Source organism: Apiotrichum porosum, assembly GCF_003942205.1.
Source record: "Apiotrichum porosum strain DSM 27194 chromosome Unknown scaffold_6, whole genome shotgun sequence".
NCBI classification, from domain to species: Eukaryota; Fungi; Basidiomycota; class Tremellomycetes; order Trichosporonales; family Trichosporonaceae; genus Apiotrichum; species Apiotrichum porosum.
This window is the reverse complement of record NW_021167113.1, coordinates 453676-473277: the sequence shown is the minus strand read 5'-3', so window position 1 is coordinate 473277 and position 19602 is coordinate 453676. Positions and strand designations below refer to the sequence as shown.

General features: G+C 60.5%; 10 protein-coding genes across 10 annotated transcripts; 5 read left to right on the top strand and 5 right to left on the bottom strand.

The window, feature by feature from the left end:
* Positions 1 to 704: 704 nt before the first annotated feature.
* SMD3 (small nuclear ribonucleoprotein Sm D3) lies at positions 705 to 2861 on the top strand (the record flags this gene model as incomplete). The annotated part of the gene is made up of 5 exons (XM_028623301.1): positions 705 to 785; positions 864 to 888; positions 941 to 1230; positions 2494 to 2614; positions 2815 to 2861. The coding sequence occupies 5 exons, from the start codon at positions 705 to 707 to the stop codon at positions 2859 to 2861; spliced, it is 564 nt and encodes a 187-aa protein (XP_028476234.1).
* Positions 2862 to 3267: 406 nt separating this feature from the next.
* On the bottom strand, positions 3268 to 5290 carry EHS24_007970 (uncharacterized protein; the record flags this gene model as incomplete). The annotated part of the gene is made up of 3 exons (XM_028623300.1): positions 3268 to 3855; positions 3904 to 4939; positions 4995 to 5290. 3 exons carry the CDS (start codon positions 5288 to 5290, stop codon positions 3268 to 3270), a joined length of 1920 nt encoding a protein of 639 aa, XP_028476233.1.
* A 345-nt stretch (positions 5291 to 5635) lies between these two features.
* On the top strand, positions 5636 to 7266 carry ARP4 (NuA4 histone acetyltransferase subunit; the record flags this gene model as incomplete). Its single annotated transcript, XM_028623299.1, has 5 exons — positions 5636 to 5651; positions 5730 to 6020; positions 6090 to 7015; positions 7055 to 7208; positions 7256 to 7266. The coding sequence occupies 5 exons, from the start codon at positions 5636 to 5638 to the stop codon at positions 7264 to 7266; spliced, it is 1398 nt and encodes a 465-aa protein (XP_028476232.1).
* Positions 7267 to 8023: 757 nt separating this feature from the next.
* On the top strand, positions 8024 to 9312 carry EHS24_007968 (uncharacterized protein; the record flags this gene model as incomplete). Its single annotated transcript, XM_028623298.1, has 3 exons — positions 8024 to 8099; positions 8240 to 8308; positions 8801 to 9312. 3 exons carry the CDS (start codon positions 8024 to 8026, stop codon positions 9310 to 9312), a joined length of 657 nt encoding a protein of 218 aa, XP_028476231.1.
* An 88-nt stretch (positions 9313 to 9400) lies between these two features.
* On the bottom strand, positions 9401 to 11193 carry EHS24_007967 (uncharacterized protein; the record flags this gene model as incomplete). Its single annotated transcript, XM_028623297.1, has 2 exons — positions 9401 to 10212; positions 10260 to 11193. The coding sequence occupies 2 exons, from the start codon at positions 11191 to 11193 to the stop codon at positions 9401 to 9403; spliced, it is 1746 nt and encodes a 581-aa protein (XP_028476230.1).
* Positions 11194 to 11293: 100 nt separating this feature from the next.
* EHS24_007966 (uncharacterized protein) lies at positions 11294 to 11721 on the bottom strand (the record flags this gene model as incomplete). Its single annotated transcript, XM_028623296.1, has 2 exons — positions 11294 to 11478; positions 11508 to 11721. The coding sequence occupies 2 exons, from the start codon at positions 11719 to 11721 to the stop codon at positions 11294 to 11296; spliced, it is 399 nt and encodes a 132-aa protein (XP_028476229.1).
* Positions 11722 to 11949: 228 nt separating this feature from the next.
* UTP6 (U3 snoRNP protein) lies at positions 11950 to 14234 on the bottom strand (the record flags this gene model as incomplete). The annotated part of the gene is made up of 2 exons (XM_028623295.1): positions 11950 to 13958; positions 14012 to 14234. 2 exons carry the CDS (start codon positions 14232 to 14234, stop codon positions 11950 to 11952), a joined length of 2232 nt encoding a protein of 743 aa, XP_028476228.1.
* Positions 14235 to 15258: 1024 nt separating this feature from the next.
* EHS24_007964 (uncharacterized protein) lies at positions 15259 to 16985 on the top strand (the record flags this gene model as incomplete). Its single annotated transcript, XM_028623294.1, has 2 exons — positions 15259 to 16068; positions 16122 to 16985. 2 exons carry the CDS (start codon positions 15259 to 15261, stop codon positions 16983 to 16985), a joined length of 1674 nt encoding a protein of 557 aa, XP_028476227.1.
* A 758-nt stretch (positions 16986 to 17743) lies between these two features.
* Positions 17744 to 18448, top strand: EHS24_007963 (uncharacterized protein; the record flags this gene model as incomplete). Its single annotated transcript, XM_028623293.1, has 1 exon — positions 17744 to 18448. One exon carries the CDS (start codon positions 17744 to 17746, stop codon positions 18446 to 18448), a length of 705 nt encoding a protein of 234 aa, XP_028476226.1.
* A 146-nt stretch (positions 18449 to 18594) lies between these two features.
* EHS24_007962 (uncharacterized protein) lies at positions 18595 to 19560 on the bottom strand (the record flags this gene model as incomplete). Its single annotated transcript, XM_028623292.1, has 4 exons — positions 18595 to 18901; positions 19002 to 19219; positions 19438 to 19518; positions 19558 to 19560. 4 exons carry the CDS (start codon positions 19558 to 19560, stop codon positions 18595 to 18597), a joined length of 609 nt encoding a protein of 202 aa, XP_028476225.1.
* Positions 19561 to 19602: the final 42 nt, after the last annotated feature.

Genomic DNA, 19602 nt, shown 5'->3' with positions numbered 1-19602 from the left:
GACTCCCGAACTGTCACGTCCATTTAACGATTTGCGCCACTGTCTCTTGCGAAGCTTCCCCCCCCCCCCCCAAGTCACTTTTCGAAATCTCGTTTCATCTCTGTTGACGCCGACGCCCAGTCGCGTCCCATTTTATTAGTACTTTTTTTTTGGTTTCTGCCTACGAATAGCAGATACTATACATTGTCTCCCTTGCGCTGTGTTGTATCGTATCGTCGTACTGTAGAGAGACGTCTCCCGTAGGGCCCGCGTTGTAGAGAGGAAGAGAAGGGATATCTATGCAGATGATGAGCCAGAAAGGGACATGGTGGGTTGATGAGACAGTCGCAACAATGTCACCATGGCATTGAATGTAGGTCCCCCTTTCACGAAAAAACACAATATGGCTTTCGATGTACGTCCCTCTTTCACCCTAGTGTGTTTTCCGACCCACCACCATGGCACTGTGCCGGCGCGCGGCGCCATTTTTCTTTATCCGCGCCCCCTCTATTTGCCACTCTCGAAACCTCCAACTACTCAATACACATCCCAAAGGGCAACAAACCCGCAGTCTACATACATCCATATCCCCGTCTAGCACGCCGCATCCGCCCTTCTCGCCGAGCACACGACACAACACACTCCCGCGGCCGTCCTCCCCTCCCCGCCTTCCCCCCTCACTTGCCCCCCCCCCGCCCTTTCCGTCTACAACTTCGCGCAACAAAATGGCCAACCTCGGTGTCCCCATCAAGCTCCTGCACGAGTCGCTCGGCCACATCATCACCGTCGAGCTCAAGACTGGCGAGGTGAGTCGCGGTGCCCGTCCCCTCCTAGAGATGGGATGCAACGGCGTGGGTGTACCAGGATGCTGACGCGCGCTACAGACATACCGCGGCAAGCTGATGGAGGGTACGTCGCTGAACCCGCTGCTGACCTCCTTTGTTACTCTGTCCTGACGTAGATCCTCCCCTCTTTTCTCATCCTCCTCCCTTCGCTGCCAACCTCATTGTGACCTCGACGTGCCCCCGGCTGTTCACTGTCACTGTCCCGCCTTGTCTTTCCCGCGGCGCCCACCAACCCAACTGCCCAACTGCCCGACTCGCGCGCGCGCTCCGCTCCGCTCATTATCCATTCCACACGCGTCCCCCAACAGCCGAGGACTCGCTCAACATGGCCCTCCGCGAGATCACCGTCACCGCGCGTGACGGACGCGTGTCCCAGCTCGAGCAGGTGTACATCCGTGGCAGCATGGTGAGTGTTGTGTTTTGCAAGGCATGTGGGCCTGTGTGTGTGGTTCTGGTTCTGGTTCCGGGTTCTGGTTCTGGATTTCCTTGCGGGCGGCGTGGAGAAGACGAGGAGGAGACAGAGGAGAGGCAAAGGGGAAGGAGAGCTTGTGGAGTGGGGATTTCACAGGCCGGGCCATGGGCCATGGAGGTGGAGCTGTTCGAGAACAAGTGGACAGGTGTGGGAGGATGTTCTGCTGGGCGCGAGTGCCGGGGCTCGCCCTCGTCGCCCTCATGTGCGATTGAGAGGGAGGGAGCGTCTGTTCCCCTCTCGCGACCTCGACCTCGAGAGACAACGCTAGCGGCCAGCGATGGCCATTTGGCGCCGTCCACGCATTGGATTTCTCGAGACGTCAAGTCCACCATGACGCGTCTTCGCGTACCCACATCCCCCCCCCACATGAATCCCAGGAGACAACAGCCGCCGGCAAAAGTGTCATCGGTGGTCGTTGGGGACCCGGTTTACCGGCCTTGCTCTCCATTCTCACATCCTGCCATCAGCCCCCGTTCTCTGAAACAGTTCATCCGCTGGATGGGGCGTGTGTTGTCATGTGTGACGATCCGACGACCATGACTGAACTCTTGCGTCTCGTGACACAAGGCCAGTGAATTGTTGGCGCCTGCGGCCACATTCACCACCTGCTGTCTCTCCCAGTGACTTGGAGCCCGGGCCTGGGCTTGGAAATCCAGCTTGTCGGTGGGCTTTTGTGATGGGAACGGGCGGGCGTCGAGCTGGACACACACTAGTGTCCGGTGCCCCCGATCTCCCACAGCAATGGTACGGCACGGTGCGCCTCCGTGCCGGCGCCGCCTGGCGCACGCCCCACGCCTCACCCACCGCAACGCAAGGCCCAACAAGGGCCCCAGTCGCGCCCTCGCCAGCCACTCCTGCACGAGATCATGTCATGTGTCTCAAGACGCACCGCCGCATCCGCAGCCTCAAGGAGGTCTAAGGACCTCGTTGGAGGATGTGACCAAAGATGATCTCGTTGCTTTTTCTTGGATGTCATCGCTTTTTCTCGGATCTCGTTCGGGGAGGCTTGAGGAACGCGACCGGTGAATCGGGACTAGCTCGTCTCGTCTCGTGGACCACGTTAGCCGGCGCCTCCAGCCTCCATCCCCCTCCCCCAGCCGCCATCCCCCACTCTCCACGGCTCCTCATTGCTAGCGTTGGGCCTCCACCACACCTTGATGTCTGTTTTTTTGGCGGCTACCTGACACGCACCCACAGGTCCGTTTCATCATCGTGCCGGATCTGCTGGCCAACGCGCCCATGTTCAAGCGCGTGGGTCCCAACGCCATGCGTGGACGCGGTATCGGTGCCGCCCGTGGCCGTGCCACTATCCAACGAGGTAAGTGTCAACTCGAACGGGCACGGACAAATGTCGAGTCACCCGGGAACCAAATGTTCAAGAGTACCGGGTGCTGTCCCCAGCGACCGCTCTCGCGGGGGTCTCGCTGGCGACTTGGCCAACCGACTCTTGTCTCCCCACAAACGCAGCCACAGACACAGACCCAGACACAGAAACAGTTTGCTGACCACTTCTTCCAGCCAACGCCCGCCGCGGCGCGCCCCGAGGCCAGGGTGTCCGTCGCTAGAGAACTGGGATTATATCAAGGTGGAAGCGAGAGAGAGAGAGAAAAAGCCCTTCGCTAGCAGGCGGCAGCGTCCTAGGTTTTTGCGTCGTCGTTGTGTAGGATTGTGAGATGCTACGACTGATATACATGAGCCAACTGGCCAGGGCGTGGGGCTGGTGGACGAGATCATGCGTGTCTATAGCTGATGGTCGTCATGGCTACAAATACTAGATATAGTGTGGCTAGATAGAGGGCGGGTGATTCCGAGAGGATTCATACCGAGGGTCTTAGTGACACCTCCTGTCCCTCCTCCTACTCCGTTGATAGACTTCCTCTCCACCTACCGAACCCCTCAGCCCAGACCCACTCCGCGACTCTGGCGCAACAAAAGCCAGCGCCGAGCCTGGTGCCGCCATCACCCCCTCACCTAAAAGTTGAGCACATCCTCCAACCGCTGCTTGGGCAGCTTTGCCACCTCGACCTTGACTTTGGCCAGGAGGGTCTTGGCGGCCTCGTTGCCCGGCTGGAGGCGGAGGACATGCTTCAAGTCCGTCTCGGCCTCGCGCCACCTCTCGAGTCCCCTGCGCGCGACAGCACGCTGGTAAAACGCTTTACTGTTCTTGGCGTCCTTGTTGAGAATGTGCACGCAGTCGGCCTCGGCGGCCACGTGTTTGCCCAAGGTGTTGAGCGCGACGGCCCGGTTGGAGTAGTACACTGTCTTCTTGCCGTCGAGCGAGATGGCGCGCGTGTAGCACTTGACAGCGTCAAAGTGCTGGCCCGAGTTGACGAGGACGTTTCCGGCGGCCTTTTCGCGCGCGCCCAGCTCCTCGGTCCACTTGTCCATACACTCGATCCAGGCGCGAGTCTCGCGTGCCGGCCGGCCCTTGCGTGTTGCTGTTGCCTCGGTCAGGCGGCGATACAGGGCGACAGGGTGGACAGAGGCGAGCGCGGCAACGTCCTTGGAGTAGCCGGCGTACGAAAAGGGTGACGAGGTGACAGCGGCTTGGTGGAGAAGCTGCACAGTGTTAGCAGACGACCCGATAAGGGGTATTTCCACACATACTTTGACAAAGTGGCGGAAGGTGAGCACGATGGCCATGTTGCGCACGGCTGGGTCGGCCTCGGCCCATTCCACAGGGAGGTAGACCTTCTTCTTCTCTGCCTTGGGTTTGGGCGGCGCCTTGACAGCCTTGTTGAAGCGGGCCTTGCTACGACCAACAGCCAACTTGCGGCCATTCTTGCCGCCACCGCCGCCGTGTCCGTTCGGTGCATTCGCTTCGCTCCCGTCGTCCTCGTCCAGACGGAGTGCGCGTTCCAGTCCCTCGAGCGCAGCGGGCGCGTTCGTGCTCGGCCCATACCGACTCTCGACCGATGGATCCACGGCACCGAGCTCTTTGAGTCGCCAGCGCAAGTGTTCCTCCACGGCCAGCACGTCTGTCATTTGTGGATGGGGGAAGATGGGAGGGCGCGAAGGCGTCGGCACCTTCTTTGGGTGGTGAACAAACCCCTTGCCCACTGGAAGAGCTGTCTCTGGCGGGTCCCGACGTGCTGGGCGTGTAGACGATGAACCAAACTCGCGGTCCCGCGCCTGCTCCTCCGTCTCGACCACACCGGCCCACCCAGCAGCCACGGGCGTGCCGCTCAGCTCAAAGGGAAGCAGTCCCACGGGCGCCTTGCGCGAGTGAGCCGCGTCGTGGAGACAGGCAGGGCACGCGGCCAGCTGGCACAGGCAGGCCGCGTGGTCGTCGTCGTCAGCCGGCGCACCGTGTGCAGGCCCGAGGTCGTGTGTACACACGCCGTCGCGGGGAAGACCGGGCGTTGTTGTCGGCTGTGCACCGAGTCCACCGGCGCCAATGGCAGCGGCGGCTGTCGCCATCGACGAGCTCTCGCCGCGGACATCCGGCATGAGCTTGCCCGACAGACGTCGCTCGAGCTCGGAATACAGGTTATCGAGCATGTCGGCCATGAATATTTCGTCTAATGCCGGCCCACCGTGTACGATCTGTCGACGCATAAAGGACGGGCTGGCACCGGCTACGATAAGAGTTATGAGAAATGTCGGGATGGTGCGAGTGAAGACGTGGTGAAAGGCCTCAGTCCTGTTCGCGAACTCTGTCAGTTGGGTTACGAAAGAGCTGTGTTTGAGTAGCTCACCAGCATGCCTCGACCCAGCAGTCATACTCGCGGCGAACGAGCACGGCCATGTCGCCAACCATGCCGTCGAGCTCGGCATCCGAGAGACGGGCGGTACGCAGTGTCGTGTCAGCCGTAGGAGCATGGTCTCCGCGTCCTGGCCATTGCCTTCTGTGCGGGCATGATGGTCCTGCACCGGATCCATCGTCGAACAAGGGGTCCTGGTGCCGGCCCGGCAGTTGGAGGAGTGGTAGTTGCGGCGGGGGTGCAGGCTGTCGGTATGCGTTTGCGGCTGCCGTCAAGCTCTCGGCGGTCATATCTGGGAGGACCGGAGGAAACAATGGCGGCAGCGCGTGTGCGCTGGGAAAGCGCATTAGCGGACGAGCCATGGTGTTGTGGGCATGTGGAGACCGAGGTTGTGATGGATGGATGGGATCGAGGATTGAGGTCATGCCATGTAACGAGTGTGGTTGAGACGGAAGTATTAGTATCATTACGCACACGTCATTTAAATAGCGACACACCGCGCGCCGATTCAGTACCACCTGGGATAATGTGGTCTCCTAATTGAGCCACAGGTGCCAACTGCTAACACCAACAATCCTCCCTTCTCTCCCGTCCTACCACCCACTACCTCGCGACAGCACACCCGCGCCGACAGTATGGTTTACAACGGAGGTGTGTCATACTGCCGCCGCTTTTGACGCGTCCACTGGCTGGATGCGCCCCTAAAATCACGAGCTAACGCGTAAACAGACGAGGTGTCGGCTGTCGTTGTCGACTTTGGCTCGCACACGACGCGTGCTGGTTGGGCAGGCGAGGACGGCCCACGTATCGTTACCCCTACATTCTACGGCTACACCGATGCCGAGGCCAGCAGCTCTAACGGTGCCCCGGCCGATGGCGACGATCCGATGGATGGCGAGCAGAAGCCGGAACAGGAAGAGGTCAACAAGACCAAGAAGCGGACCTATTACTTTGGCGACGATGGCGCCAATGTCTGGCGCGCCAACCAGGAGGTCGGCAACTTTATGGTGGATGGCGTTGGTGAGTGTGGTGTGATATGGGAAGGAGGGCGTTGCAACCGCCATACGTGCCGCGACAGCTGACTTTCAGTGAATGATGGCGAGGCCGCTGGCCAGATGCTCAAGTACCTGCTCCGCGAGCGCCTCAACATCGACCCCACCGAGCACCCTCTCATGCTCACCGAGCCCGCATGGAACACCCCTGCAGCCCGCGAAAAGCTCGTAGAGCTCGCGTTCGAGGGTGAAGGTGTCCCAGCAATCTACTTTGGTTCGTCGGGGGTCCTGTCCGCGTTCGCTGCCGGCAAGCCTACCGCCCTTGTGCTTGACGTCGGCTACGCCAATGCCAGCGCTGTCCCCGTTGTCGATGGCTATGCCCTTCGTGCAGGCACCATGCGCCAGCCTCTTGCCTCGTCACTGCTCCTCTCGCAGCTGCACAACCACTTTTCCAGCCCGACCGCGACGCGTAGCTTCCCTCTGTCGCTCTTGCCGCGCCACCTGATCGCCAAGCGCGACACCACGTCCGAGCCTGGACTTGAGCCCCACCCCACCCTCCGTGAGGACAGGTTGAGCGGCACGACTGGCTCGTGGCGCTCGTGGGCCGAGGAGGTCGTTGTCGACACTTGGAAGGAGACGTGTGGCGAGGTCATCAACTATAAGGGTTTCGACTTCCGTTCTGCCCGCGACCTGCCCCAGTCGCTCTACGAGTTCCCCGACGGCTACCACCAGTACTTTGGCGAGGAGCGCTACCGCTTCACCGAGATGCTGTTTGACCCTAAAAACTATTTCAACCAGGCCGTCGAGCCCCCCGCGTCGCTCCGCACCACCCCTACGGGCGACCACTCGCACAGCCTCAAGGACGTGGTCCCCCTCAGCCAGCTGGTCCACGACTCGATCATGGCCTGTGACGTCGACGTCCGTGCCTCGCTGTTGCAGAACATTGTCGTCGTCGGCAACACGTCGCTCACCCGCGGTCTTACCGAGCGTCTCGACCTCGAGCTCGCGCAGCTCCTCCCAAGCGTGAGTTAAAATGTTCCTTCCTCGGCTAACTCTTTGCAGCAAAAAATCAAGATCCACTCCCCTACTATTCCCTTCGAGCGCAAGTACTCGTCGTGGCTCGGTGGCTCGGTGCTCGCGTCGCTGGGCACGTTCCACCAGCTCTGGGTCACAAAGGAGGAGTATGAGGAGCACGGTATGGCCATTGTGCACCAGAGTGAGTCCAGGCAGTTGGCACAAGCGAGTGTTTGCTAACGTTCACAGGGTGTAAGTAGACTCTATGGTAGATAGTATATGCGACTTTAAAGGTCACGGACAAACAACAAACCACGCGACCCGGTCGATCGCAGCCCAAGGGCTGCAAACGAGCACTGGTGGGACGGTGTCTCGATCACGCCTCTTTCCGCACTGACCTCCGACCTCTTTTCGAGTGACCACACGTTGCAACACCCCCTTTGGCCTCGTGCACTAACTCTCAACCTCCTGACGTGAACGTCAGAGATTGGGCCCCCGCGCAGGCCTCTCGGCTGATCGGCCACAACTTTGGGAGAGGTTGCAAGCACACGCTACGCACACGCGTCTGGCTGCTGATGAGAACGCCAGGAGAGCACGCCAAACGCCAAGAATGGCAGACGGCGGACGCCGCCAGGGTGAAAGCGAGGCATTGCGCAAGACCAGTGGGGCAGCTAAGCCTGTCTCGAGGTCCTACGTGTGCGGGCTTGCGGGCAATTGGAGTACGAGCGGTGGCCATGGGCATAAGCGGACTGATGTCAGCCCGCACAACGCACCACCCCGCAATCTCGAGAACAGCACAATCCGGGGCCCAGCGGCAAGTTCGGCTTGGTTTCGGTGTTCTGATGGTGATCTGAGCTCTGGTCAGCTGATACTTTGAGCTTCGCATCGTGTGTGGGGTGTGGGTGCGGTCGCGTTCCCGACTGATGGCATGTACTTAAAGCGAGACGTGTAGAGTACACGTCGACATCTCTCTCCTTCATCGACCACTTCCAACCATCAGCCGTTTACTCATCAACAATGCCTTTCACAAACGAGAACGCCCCTTGGCGCGCACAGCTCGACGCTGCACTGGAGGCCAGCCCTGCTAGCACTGGTGCGTGCTTCACCGCTTTGGGTTCATGCGAGGGCCACGCATGTCTGCTATGTACCACACGTCACTAGCAGGCCGGGTAGTGGCCATCACATTCACCAGATCCACATTTGGTCGATGAGCTCTCAAGCTGACATCTTCAGAATATGCCCTTGCAACCTCTGGCGCTGGCGACAGACGTCCTCGAGTTCGCTACGTTCAGCACCAAGGATGTGAGTGTCTCTGCTTTCTGTGCCTTGACCCCGCACCTCCATCACTCGTCACCTATTGTCCATCTCGCCATCCCTTCTCTACCCCAAATATACATGCTTCACCCCGTTCCCCGCTTCTGTGTCCCCCCCACACACAGCCCCCTACCACACACAACCCCTACCACACGACATTCCCGACATGCTGGGCGCCACCCCCGCACTCCTGGTCGCGCACAAACATCTTTTTTGACGTTGCGCCACTGACGGATCAACGGACTCCGCTTGCCCCGCTTGTCTTATGTCGAAAGAAAGCCGAGAAAGTGGAGCATCGCTGGCCCGGGGGGACGCGGTTGTGGGTGACGTGTCGTGTGCGCGTGAAAGAGTCGCTCGTTTATGTGTGCGGTGTGTAGTTGGTTAGTTCTGTTGAGAAGCACAAGAACGTCGCATCCCCAGTTCCCTGTCTCGCCCCCAAGCCACCCCCATTCTCCTTTCCCGTCTACTAACCTCCTGCAGTCTCCCCGTCGGGCCTCCTCCTCGTAGCCACGACCCGCACGTCGCCACACTTCGCCGACGTCACGCAAAACCACCACATTGAACTGGCATGGAACCTCTCCCCCACGCTCACGTTCCGCATCAGGGGGCGCGCCGTCGTCGTCGGCGAGCGGAACGAGTTCCGCGCCGCGGGCCTCATGCACAGCTATTACCTGCCACTGCAGGCCCCCGAGAGCGGGTACAAGTACTGGTCGGACACGCGTGAACGCGTTTGGCGCGCGACGCACCCCGCAGGCGAGGGACACGGACCCGAGGAGGACTGGGAGGCCGGGCCCGAGGGCGTGGATAACGCGCACTATGGGTTTGTCCTCGTCGCCATTGTGCCGCGCCGCGTCGAGGTGGTGGATGCGGCCAACGGCGAGGCGACGACGTACCTCCAAGACAGGATGGGCAAGTGGACTGTCGTCCCCGGGGCAGAGGAGATGGCGATCCTGGAGAGGAAGTTTGAGGACAAGCTTGTGGCGAGGCTGTAGTGCAGGTGTTGTTACATAAAAGATATGGCCAAAATATGTATCGTAGTCTACAATTGATCGTGCGTGCGTGTGTATTCGTATACGTGACCTAGATGTCTCGTGACATGTCACGGCTGGGAGAGGCTGGAGGTGTCGAGGCTGAGAAGTACAGGCTGGCAGAAGACGAGGATGGCGCAGGCGACGCGACGGGAGACCGAAAGCTCTCAAACAAGTATCCCCACCATGACGCTGAGGACGTTGGCGTGGCAGAGCCACTGTCCGTCGGGGTGTCTGGGAGTGGAATGTCCTGCGGAGCCAGCCGGTGGTGCTCGACGTACTCTTGCACAAAGAGCTCTTCAAAGGCGTTGAGCGACTGGGACCCAGCGGTGACCACTTCGTCCTCCTTCACGTCTTCTAAACTGTCCCTCAGCTTGCGGAAGAAGAACTCGTTCTTCGTCGCAGCCCACCCGTCCACTTCCACTTCATCAACAATCCTCCTCCGGATGGGGGTCGGCAGGACGCCAACGTCAAACTCCATAGCCGTCTGCACAACATAGCTCTCCACTGTGGTGCGTTTGAGATTGTAGTCTTTGGCGAGCTGGTCAATCTCGCCTCCGGCGGCAAAGAGCTTGAACTGCCGTCCGCGCGAGTACGAGTCGAGCAACGTCCAACGTGGGTGGCGGGATAGAGCCGGGAAGGGAAAGTCATCGATAGGCACCTCAACAGCGCCGCCGTCGTTGGCGACATTGATATTGGCAGTAGGCTCAGTGCTGGCCTTGGCCTTTGGTGGCCTGGGTTGAAGCGGGACAGGCGCCAGGCTGACAGCGTGCTTGTTGCGGTCAATCTTCGTCTCCTTGAGAGAAGCACGGCGAGCGAGCTCGTTGTACACAAGCAGAGAAGCGAACACGTCGTTGGCAGCATCTTGTATTGTCAGCTCTGTGCGGTCCGTGCAACATAGCTGCACTCACACTCAAGCTGCTCCGGGTCCCAAGTCTCGCCTTCGAATGAGCTCCTCACCAACCCTTTATCGAGCTCTGTGTCGAGATATGCAGCCACAATCTTGCTGAGCGCAACGAGCCGTCGCCCTGCGCCCCACTTTTCCGTGTCAAGCTCGCGGACAATGTAACTCAGATCCAGCAGTCCTTGTGGCGGGGTAGATTTGAACACTGCGAAATCGCGCATGAGCTTTTGTCCGTCGCCTCGAACTGCCACTCCCGTCTTGTACCGCGTTGGGTCGGCAATGAGGCTGACGAGACCGGGACCAGGTTCAGCTCCTCGCAGGAGATGGAGGACGACAACCATCTTTTCGTCGCAGACTTGAATCACTGTGGTCCGCCGCTCGTTCCAAACGTATTTGCGCTGCACGACGTCCCATTCTCCTTGACGCCATAACCGCGTGGATCCGTCCTTGTTGGTGATCACTTTGACGGGCCCGGCACCTGGCAGGGGCCACTCGAGATCCAGGCCGAGCACATCGCCGTTCAAGCAGGCTACGAGGTCGTCGGCTTCGGCCGGGTTGGTCGTGTACACGACTGTTGGAGGCTTTGTGAAGTGGCCAGTGAGAGGGGTGCGGTAGGTGAACAACGGGAGGGAGGTCGACGGTTGAAGAGGTTCAAAGGGGGCCGGTTCGGGCTCGATGGGGTCCAGGACGGGGTCTGAGAATGCGTTTGTGCTGGCGTCAATCTCGTCCCACGCCGGCAGTGGTGGTGCGTTGTTCGTGCTTGCGCTCGCGCTGGCGGCGGCGGTTGGGACATCGGCCGCGACCTCGACCGCTGTTGGACGGAACGTCGTAGCCGTCCCAGTGTCCACCGCCTTGGGTATAGGCACGAGGCGAGGCAACCCATGGCCCGTGTCGGACACTCTCAACCGCGCAAGCTCGTCCGCAACGGCGAACAAGTCCATTGCCCCATCCCCTCCCCTCCCTTGTCGTTGTCCTGTAGGACTCCCGGATGGGCTCTCATTTCCGCTGCCCCATGAACTTTCGCTCGCCCTGCTCTCCTGGCTACATGCCTCCGAGCTGGAACTGGCGTACTCGGCCACGAGGCGCGGCATCCTCGCTGGCGGGGGAGGCGCGCGGCGCTGGAAGAAAGGGTGTAGTTGGCCGCGACGCGCGGGCGAGGTCGGCGGCGTGCACGAGGTAGCTGCCAGCGGGGAGTATATCCCCACTGCACGCGGCCTCGTAGGGGTCTGTGGTTGTGCAGGAAGTGTCGCGTTACGTGGTGGCGAGTCGGACGAGGAGGAAGACGAGATGCTAGCGGGTGGTGAGTTGACGCCGCCGCCTGTGGAGGTGCTTGGACCACCTTCGGGCGCTGCAGTGGTGGGGCTGCTGGAGCGCGTGATAGCCGCTGCATGCGTCGACATTGCTGCGAACATTGCACGGGCAGAACGTATGCCGAGCTCGCTGCCAAGCTCGGCGAGTTCGGCGGACATGGGTGAGATGGGATGGATGAGATGAGATGAACTAGACAAATACAGTCAACCTGACGCTAGCGCGTCATTTGGCGACCCAAAGTTGACGTTGGGTCGTGCGGGACAGAGTGGGTCCGGGCCTTCGACCAGAAACCGACCGCTTCGTCCTCGCCTCGTTATGCTCCTGGTTTTGGGAGTCTGACTGATGGCATCGCATGCAGGATATATGGAATGGAGGATGGGGCTAGTCTACATGGCAATCTCAAAGCCGCCGCTCATGTCGTCGTCCTCGCTCTCCTCGTCGTCGTCCGAGCCGGAGGCCTCCTCCTCTCCCGACTCGTCTCCGGACTCCTCCTCTTCGTCGCTCTCCTCGTCACTTCCACTGCTCTCATCCTCTTCCATGTCCTCATCCCCAGCAGCCCGACGCTCAACCTCATCCAACAGTCCCTTCCAGCCGGCCTCCAAACGGCCAATCTCAGCCTCATCGCCACGGGCCTCACGGCGGACCGTCTCGACAGCGTCATAAGCCTCGCGGCCCTTACTCCTTTCGAGCAGCCACTCGGCCCAGGTCAAGACGGCCGACACGCGCTCTTCAGACGTACGGCAGGCGGCACGCCAGGCGCCGTAGAGCTTGGCGAGGGGAGCGTGTGCGCCGTTGAGCTCGGCAAGGAGCGGGAAGGCGAGGGCGAAGAAAGCAGCCGTGGGCTGGTAGCCAGCAATGACGACTTCGAGGGCCTTTGCGGGTGTCATACCGCTACGCACACGTGCACCGTAGTAAGATGCAAGCATGGACGAGTGCAGGTCTGGGATACCCGCGCCGAGACGGAGCGAGTCGCGCAGGAGCTTCTTCCAGTGCGGGTTCTCGGCACCCTGAGTCTCCTCCCAGGCGGCCCAGGTAGTCCAGAGGGCAATGACGGCACGCTGGTCCTCGGGCGAGAGAGATGAGGCGGTCGCGTCGGCGGCAGCGTCAGCGCAGGCCTTGCGCACAGTGGCGATGTCGGTCTCGGCCACCTCGGCGCGCAAGCGGGCGAGCTGGAGGATCGGGGAGGTGGGGTGCTGCGCAACGTGGGAGCGGGCAGTAGTCAGGTAGGCATCCGCGTCGAGGCGAGAAACGAGCTCGAGGTGGCGAGCAAGAAGAGCGGCCGACGGCGAGAGCGAGGCCTTTGTAAGGGCCTTGAGAGTGGAGAAGAGGTAGCGCTCGAGGTCGGCGTTGTCGCCGCACTGGGCGATGTGGTCCGCAAGCCAAAGGCCGGCGGCGTTGACAAACTCGGGACCGGCCTTCTTGGCCACGGAGCGGATCTCCTTTCCAATAGCACCGAGGGCTTCGACAAGCTCGACGCCGGCGACCACCGGGCCGTCGATCTTGGGCTCGCCAGCCTCGTACTCGCGGTCGTACAGTGAACGGATGGTGAGGGCGAGTCGTGCGTTGGAGCCCTCAACACCGCCAGCAGCAGCAATCTTCTCCAAGTCGGCATACACGACACCGAGGGCCTTCTTGCGCAGTGGCGAAGGGTAAGACCTCAACATGGTGAGCATGTTGGTGCGGAACGCGACACCATCCAACAGCTCGCCCTGGTCCTCCTCGTGGCCCTTGGCGGGGACCTCCTTGAGCGCCTGCTCGAGGGCGTGGACCACAAGCTGGCCCGAGAGAATAGCACGACGTGCCTCTTCTCCCTCCTCGCCAAACGCTCCGTCACCACCAGCCAGAGCGGCAGCGTCGCCATCAAAGTTCTCGTCTGTCTCGGCATCGGCACCCTTCTTGAGGTCGATGCCCAGCAGACGCCAACGACGACGCAGAGCCTCCACCCATCCCAGCTCGAGCTTGACGTACTCGCGCCACAAGGTATGTGACCGGGGCAAGACACGGAGACCGAGGAGCAAAGTGGTACGCGCGGGCTGGGTACCCTCGAGAGCAAAGGCCGAGGCGGCGGCTGTCGAGTCGTCCTGGTCACGAGCCGAGGGAAGGTCCAGGCGAGAGGTGGACGGGATGGAGGAGCGCGGGAGGGGAGCTCCGGGGTGAAGGTGGTGGTAGGAAAGGAGGAGATAAAGAGTGGGCGAGAGAGGGTGGTGCTGCAGAGCAGAGTTGAGGCCCTTGGCAACGACCTTGGTCATTCCCTCGCGTGCCGCATACTCGACATAGGCGAGCCAGACAGCCAGGTCGCCGGGGAACTTGGCTGTGGCGCGCTTCAGAATGTACAGAGTACGACGCGGCAGCGAGTACGTTGACGCCGAAGGTGGAGGAGGGTTAATGTGGTACTCTGGAAACCGGTGGTCAGCGTCCTATCGTCAACAACACCACGTAACGACTCACTGAGCTTCTTCCAGCGAACTTTCCTCAGACGCTCGAGGTTGATCTCGTACTCTGCGTACTGGAAAAAGTCATTCTTGCGAGTGACGCGGCGAATGAGGGCAGTCTCAAACTGGGTACGACGCTTGGTGATCTGGTCGATCTCGTGCTTGGAGAACAGGCCCTTCTCGTAGAGGTCCTTGAGCTCTGGGAGCGTCGATTCGAGCTGGAACTGGACTTTTTCCATGGCGGACAAGTTTCAAGGAAAGAGGTGGTTACAGCTGTCTGGGGGCTCCCGTTCCCAGAATGCCTCGAATGGTTGTTGTCGACGCTGTCTGTGGTGACGACCAAAAGCTGCCCCGAGCACCCACCTGGACGAGGATGCGAACTGAAATCTCAACGACTGATAACGGTCAACTTTTTGAAATGACGTGGGATTAGGGGTTATGACCAATTGTATTTACGTAATGTGATTGTCGGCTTCCTCCGCCTACCCCACAGAACCCCACGCCCACCCACCGTCCACAACCGGTCAACAGGCGATCGGTGATGGGCAGCAACGCAATATCGGTGGCCCGCCTACATCGTCACACGCCGGCACAGTCGCCGTACCCACACCTTGTACTTGTACCCCTTTCGTATGTTGCTTTTGGTCGTGCTTAAATCGCCCCCTGGTGTCCCGGTGGAGGTTGAGCCAAGCCTTTGCGGCCATGACAACTGTGCGAGATATCCGGTACTCTCGGTTCGTGTGGGGTATTTCGGCAATCTGTGCCAAGAGTGTGCAGGAAGCCGTCAACGACGACGACGTCCATGCTGTTCACTCCGCCCACCTGCCGGGATCCACGGAATCGCCGCGCGGATAGCAGACACTCCAGCCCCTCGCCGCACATTGGCCGCACCATCGCACACCTTGGTTGACCCGCATCGTGCCTTGCTGTCTGTGCAGCTCGCATATGTGGGGCCCTTGCGGTCGGCTGTCGGGGCACCCGAGCAGTATTGCCATGCTCGACCGCGTGATCACCGTGGAGAAACGCGCAGCCTGCTTCCTGGAGGCTCCTCGGCAACAGTTGAGCCTCAATACCGAGCGAGCAGTGGAAGAGACGAACAGCGGCGGCTCGCCGGGCGCCGCGATCGAGGTGGGATCACTCCCTATAAAGAGTACTCGAAGGTCACCCCTGGTGAGCACACTCTTGCCCACTCGCCCGCGCAGCTCTGGCAGCTTGCTACCCATACCCATCACCCACTCTCCCAGCTGCTCATCCATACGCACCATGCCCTACGTCTCCGACTATCCCGAACCTCCGCTCCCAAAATGCGGTACTTGGCACTTTCACCACCCCGAGAGGCCCGAGTTTGACCCAGCGCTCCCGGCGTACATCGACGGCGTGACGGGTCGTACACTCAGCCGCGCCGACGTCAAGAACGACAGCTTGCGCATGGTCACTGGTCTCCGCAAGCTTGGCGTCAAGCGCGGCGACACGACCTGTATCTGGGGTCTCAACTCGCTCGAGTGGATCCAGGCCGCTTGGGGATGCATGGCGGCTGGCATGACCATCTCGCCCGCCAACTATGCGTTCTCGCCCAAAGAGCTGGCCTACCAGATCAACAACTCTGGCTCGACAGTAATCTTCACCGAGCCGTGGCTGCTGGAGAACTTGGACAAGGCCCGACCCATGGTCGACAAGCCCATCCCCGACTCGCACGTCATCCTGCTCTGTCTGCCAAAGGACAAGCCCCAGCCGAGCAGGTACAAGTGCGTATCGGAGCTCTATCTCATGCCTGGCCGTGCGGAGGCGTTCTCGGGAGAACAAATCCACGACACGCAGTTCCTGTGCTACTCGTCCGGCACGACCGGTCTGCCGAAGGGTGTCATGTCGACCCACTGGAACTTTACGTCCCAGATGCAATGCCTCAAACCTAGCTACCAGAAGCTTGGTCCCAACGACAGGATGCTTGGCTTTGTGCCCCTCTCGCACACGTATGGCGTCACCATGGTTCTTCAGCAGCCGTTCTCGGTCGGCGCATGTGCCGTTATTCTCCCCAGGTTCGACGAAATTGCCTGCCTGCGTGCGCTGGAGAAGGTAAGTTATGCGATACAGGCCACACAGCACGTTACCACCGCTAACCCTTCCAGTTCAAGGTTGTGCACACCCTCATCGTTCCGCCCATTGTCATTGTGCTGCTCAATTCGGAGCACTTGCCCAAATTCGACCTTTCGTCGCTCCGAACGCTCATGTCCGCCGCTGCTCCACTCGGCAAGGACCTCATTGACGCCTTCCTCGCCCGTCTGCCTCACTGTCGCATCACGCAAGGCTATGGGTTGACCGAGACGTCCCCCATTTGTCATATATTCTGCGGAGAAGAGGCAGTCGCAGGCCGAGAAGGTTGGGTTGGACGTCTCTTGCCATACTACCAGGCTCGCCTGGTGGACCCAGCAACAGGCAAGGATGCCGAAGAAGGTCAACCCGGCGAGCTGTACCTGCGGGGCCCATGCGTCATGAAGGGATACCACAACAACCCCGAGGCAACGGCCAAGACGATGGACGGTGACTGGTTCATCACGGGCGACGTGTTGATTCGGGACAACGCCGGGTGGTACAAAGTTGTGGACCGCGTCAAGGAGTTGATCAAGTACAAGGGTTTCCAGGTCCCTCCGGCCGAGCTCGAGGCTCTTCTCCTCACCCACCCAAAGATCAAGGACGTCGGCGTTGTGGGTGTGTACGACGCATCGCAGGCTACCGAGCTGCCGACGGCGTTCGTGTGCATCGACCCGGAGGAGGATATTAGCACCGCCGAAAAGCGTGCGTGGTTCGACAAGGAGATTCAAGCTTGGGTGGCTGCCCGTGCGGCCCGCCACAAACGACTCGGTGGCGGTGTCCACGTCGTCGACGCGATCCCAAAGACGCCCTCGGGCAAGATTCTGCGTCGCTTCCTGCGCGACCGGGCCGAGAAGGAGCGGGCCGAAAGGATCCAGTTGACCGGTACTGCCAAGCTGTAAAGAACGGCACGAAAAAGAACGCAAAAATATAAGTAAATCGCCGCTGGGGTCCCCGGTTTTACATTGTGACTATGGGGTTTCACGTCAGAAGTAGTATTCATGTACACTGTTGGTGAGAAGGACAGGTGGTCTAGTATGAATTATGAAGTGAGAAGCACATAAGGGACGTGCATGTGGCATGGAGTGCGGAAGACATCGGAAGGTATGGACATGGGCGCTACTCGGATGGGTTGGATGGGTTCTGTCGAATCGAAGAAAGCATCCCTGCTCGTTGGCGTTGAAGGCACTGTACGGTCAGTCTCGGGCCCCGAACCTCCAACCCTTGACGTGCAAGGCTCACCAAAGACTCACTGTTGGTCTACTGGAACTTTTTGGAGGCGGCCAGGGCCAGCTCCATCATCCCGTCCTCCTCGTCGCTGTTGTGGGCACAGTCGTGGCGCGGCGTGCAGCCGTGGGGCGTCTGATGTGTAGGTACTTTAAAAAGATCGTATGACGTATAGAGTGAAAGGAAGAGATAGAGGCATTGCTGCTCGTAACAGTAGATCTTTATATACGGTAGCGCTTGGGGGCGCCTTGCAGGTCGACGGAGAGCAGGTGAACTCCGCCGAGGAGTGTCCCAATATGACGTGTTATTTCCCCAGCGGCGTTGCTACGCCTGCTCGGAATCCGCGATCCTCTCCTCACTGTTCTGACTTTTCTCGCCAACAGACACCCCGTCCACGCTACCACAACACCCCTTCCCTCCCCCCGTCGCAACAATGCGCGCCACCACACTTGTCCGCCAGGCCGCCCGTGCCGGCCCCTCGTCGGCCGCGTCGTCGTCCAAGCCCAAGCCCGCCTCGCACGCCAAGCACGCCCCCTTCCTTCCCAACGGCAAGGCTCCCATCGGCACCCTCCGCACCCTCGTTGATCTCCACCACTCGGCTGCGACATTCATGCGCGACCCTTCCGAGATCCCCACAGCGTTTGAGAACGCACACCGCCAGTACCGCACCGAGTTTTTCCAGTTCAACCAGTTCACCGGCCACGCCATCAAGGTGTCCGAGTCGTACGGCGCCCATGCCACTGGCGGCGCCAAGATTGGCCGCATGGCAGAGCGCAGCCCAGGCATGCCCGGCGGACGTAGCATGCTAGGCGAGGAGAAGGCGCCAGCACCCATGGCTCGCCCCGTTCGCAACGTGTTTGCCGCGCGCACGCTCTCCGGTACCGGTGGCCGCGGCGCCAACGTCGCTGCGCGTGCACGCAGCCACGGTCTCGCCGCTTCTGGTCTGACCGAGCGCGAGCTCCTCGTCAAGGAGGCCATTCTCGGCACGTGGGAGCGCGGATCCGACGACGTCACTCGTCCAGGACTCGAGGGTGTGCTTGACGTCGTCGCTGCCAAGGGCGCGACTGTCTCGAGCGCCGCCGCCGAGTGGCGCCAGAGCGATGTCATCGACGAGAACACCACCGAGGACGGCATGTAGAGAGGAGCTGCTCCTAGACATAGAGCAAAAGACAGGACCGCCAGTTACTACTCGACCCATTTCGCAATGAGTAAACAGGCTAGGATAGGATATGCATCGCACCATGACCCAACGTCCCATCTATTTCTAACCTCTGCTGTCTGTCCTTACTGCGCCTGCCTACGCGTCTGCTGTTGGACACGCTTGTCGCCCTTCTCCATGCGGGCACGGAGCTTGGCTTGGCGCTTGGACTCGCCGGGTTCGCCAGCAGCAGCAGCGCCAGCTGCCGGGGTGTCGGCAGCGGCACCCTTGGGCGCCTTGGGTCCAAAGATTCCCGGCATGAACATGGCCAGGAAGGGCTGGGCAATGCCAAAGACCTTGTACGCGCCAAAGCCGGGGATGGCAAGGTACAGCCACCACACCCAGTTGCCCAGAAGGGCTGAGCCGAGGGTACAGATCCAGGTCATGTAGATGCTGTGAGCGGGTTGTCAGCGACATCATTGGAGGCGGTAAGGTGGCAGGAGCCGGACGACGGCCTTAACAGCTCTGGCTTCCTCCAACTCTTCTTACTCACACATCCCAAGCCAGCTCCACGATACCCTTTCCACCCAGGTCGTCGCCGACCTTGATGCCGCTAGCGTCACGCCTGGGGGTACCGATCGCCGCAAACCAACGCCAGATGAACAGGACGGCGATGAACCCAATAACGTTGAGGAAGAGCGGGAAACCAGAGGGCCACAGGGGACGGACGTGGCGACGGGCCTTCATCCATCGGACAGCCAAGGCGAGGACCTGGGCGATGTTAGTTGGGATAATTGGATGTGGGCGGATGATTCTGGAGGGCAGGAAGGAGGGAGGCGTGGTGACCATTGCGGCGAACCCGGATGGTGTAGGAAAGCGGCAACATCGCATATCCTGGTGACATGCTCTCCACAGTCCCAGAAGTCCGTATCCTGTACACACTCCGCCGATATCGAGGTGCAAGAGCACCAACTGGGCGTGGAACTCACATTAATGATGACCATGTTGCGCACGAGGTTCCGCAGGGCGGTCTCGTTCGCCGCAGCGATACGCTTGCTCGATGCGTTGGCCTGTATGGGTCAGGACGATCTGTTCGCTGTCAAACCCACCATTGTCGATTCTTGGAGAAGGTGAGAAGAAGACCAAATAGTGGA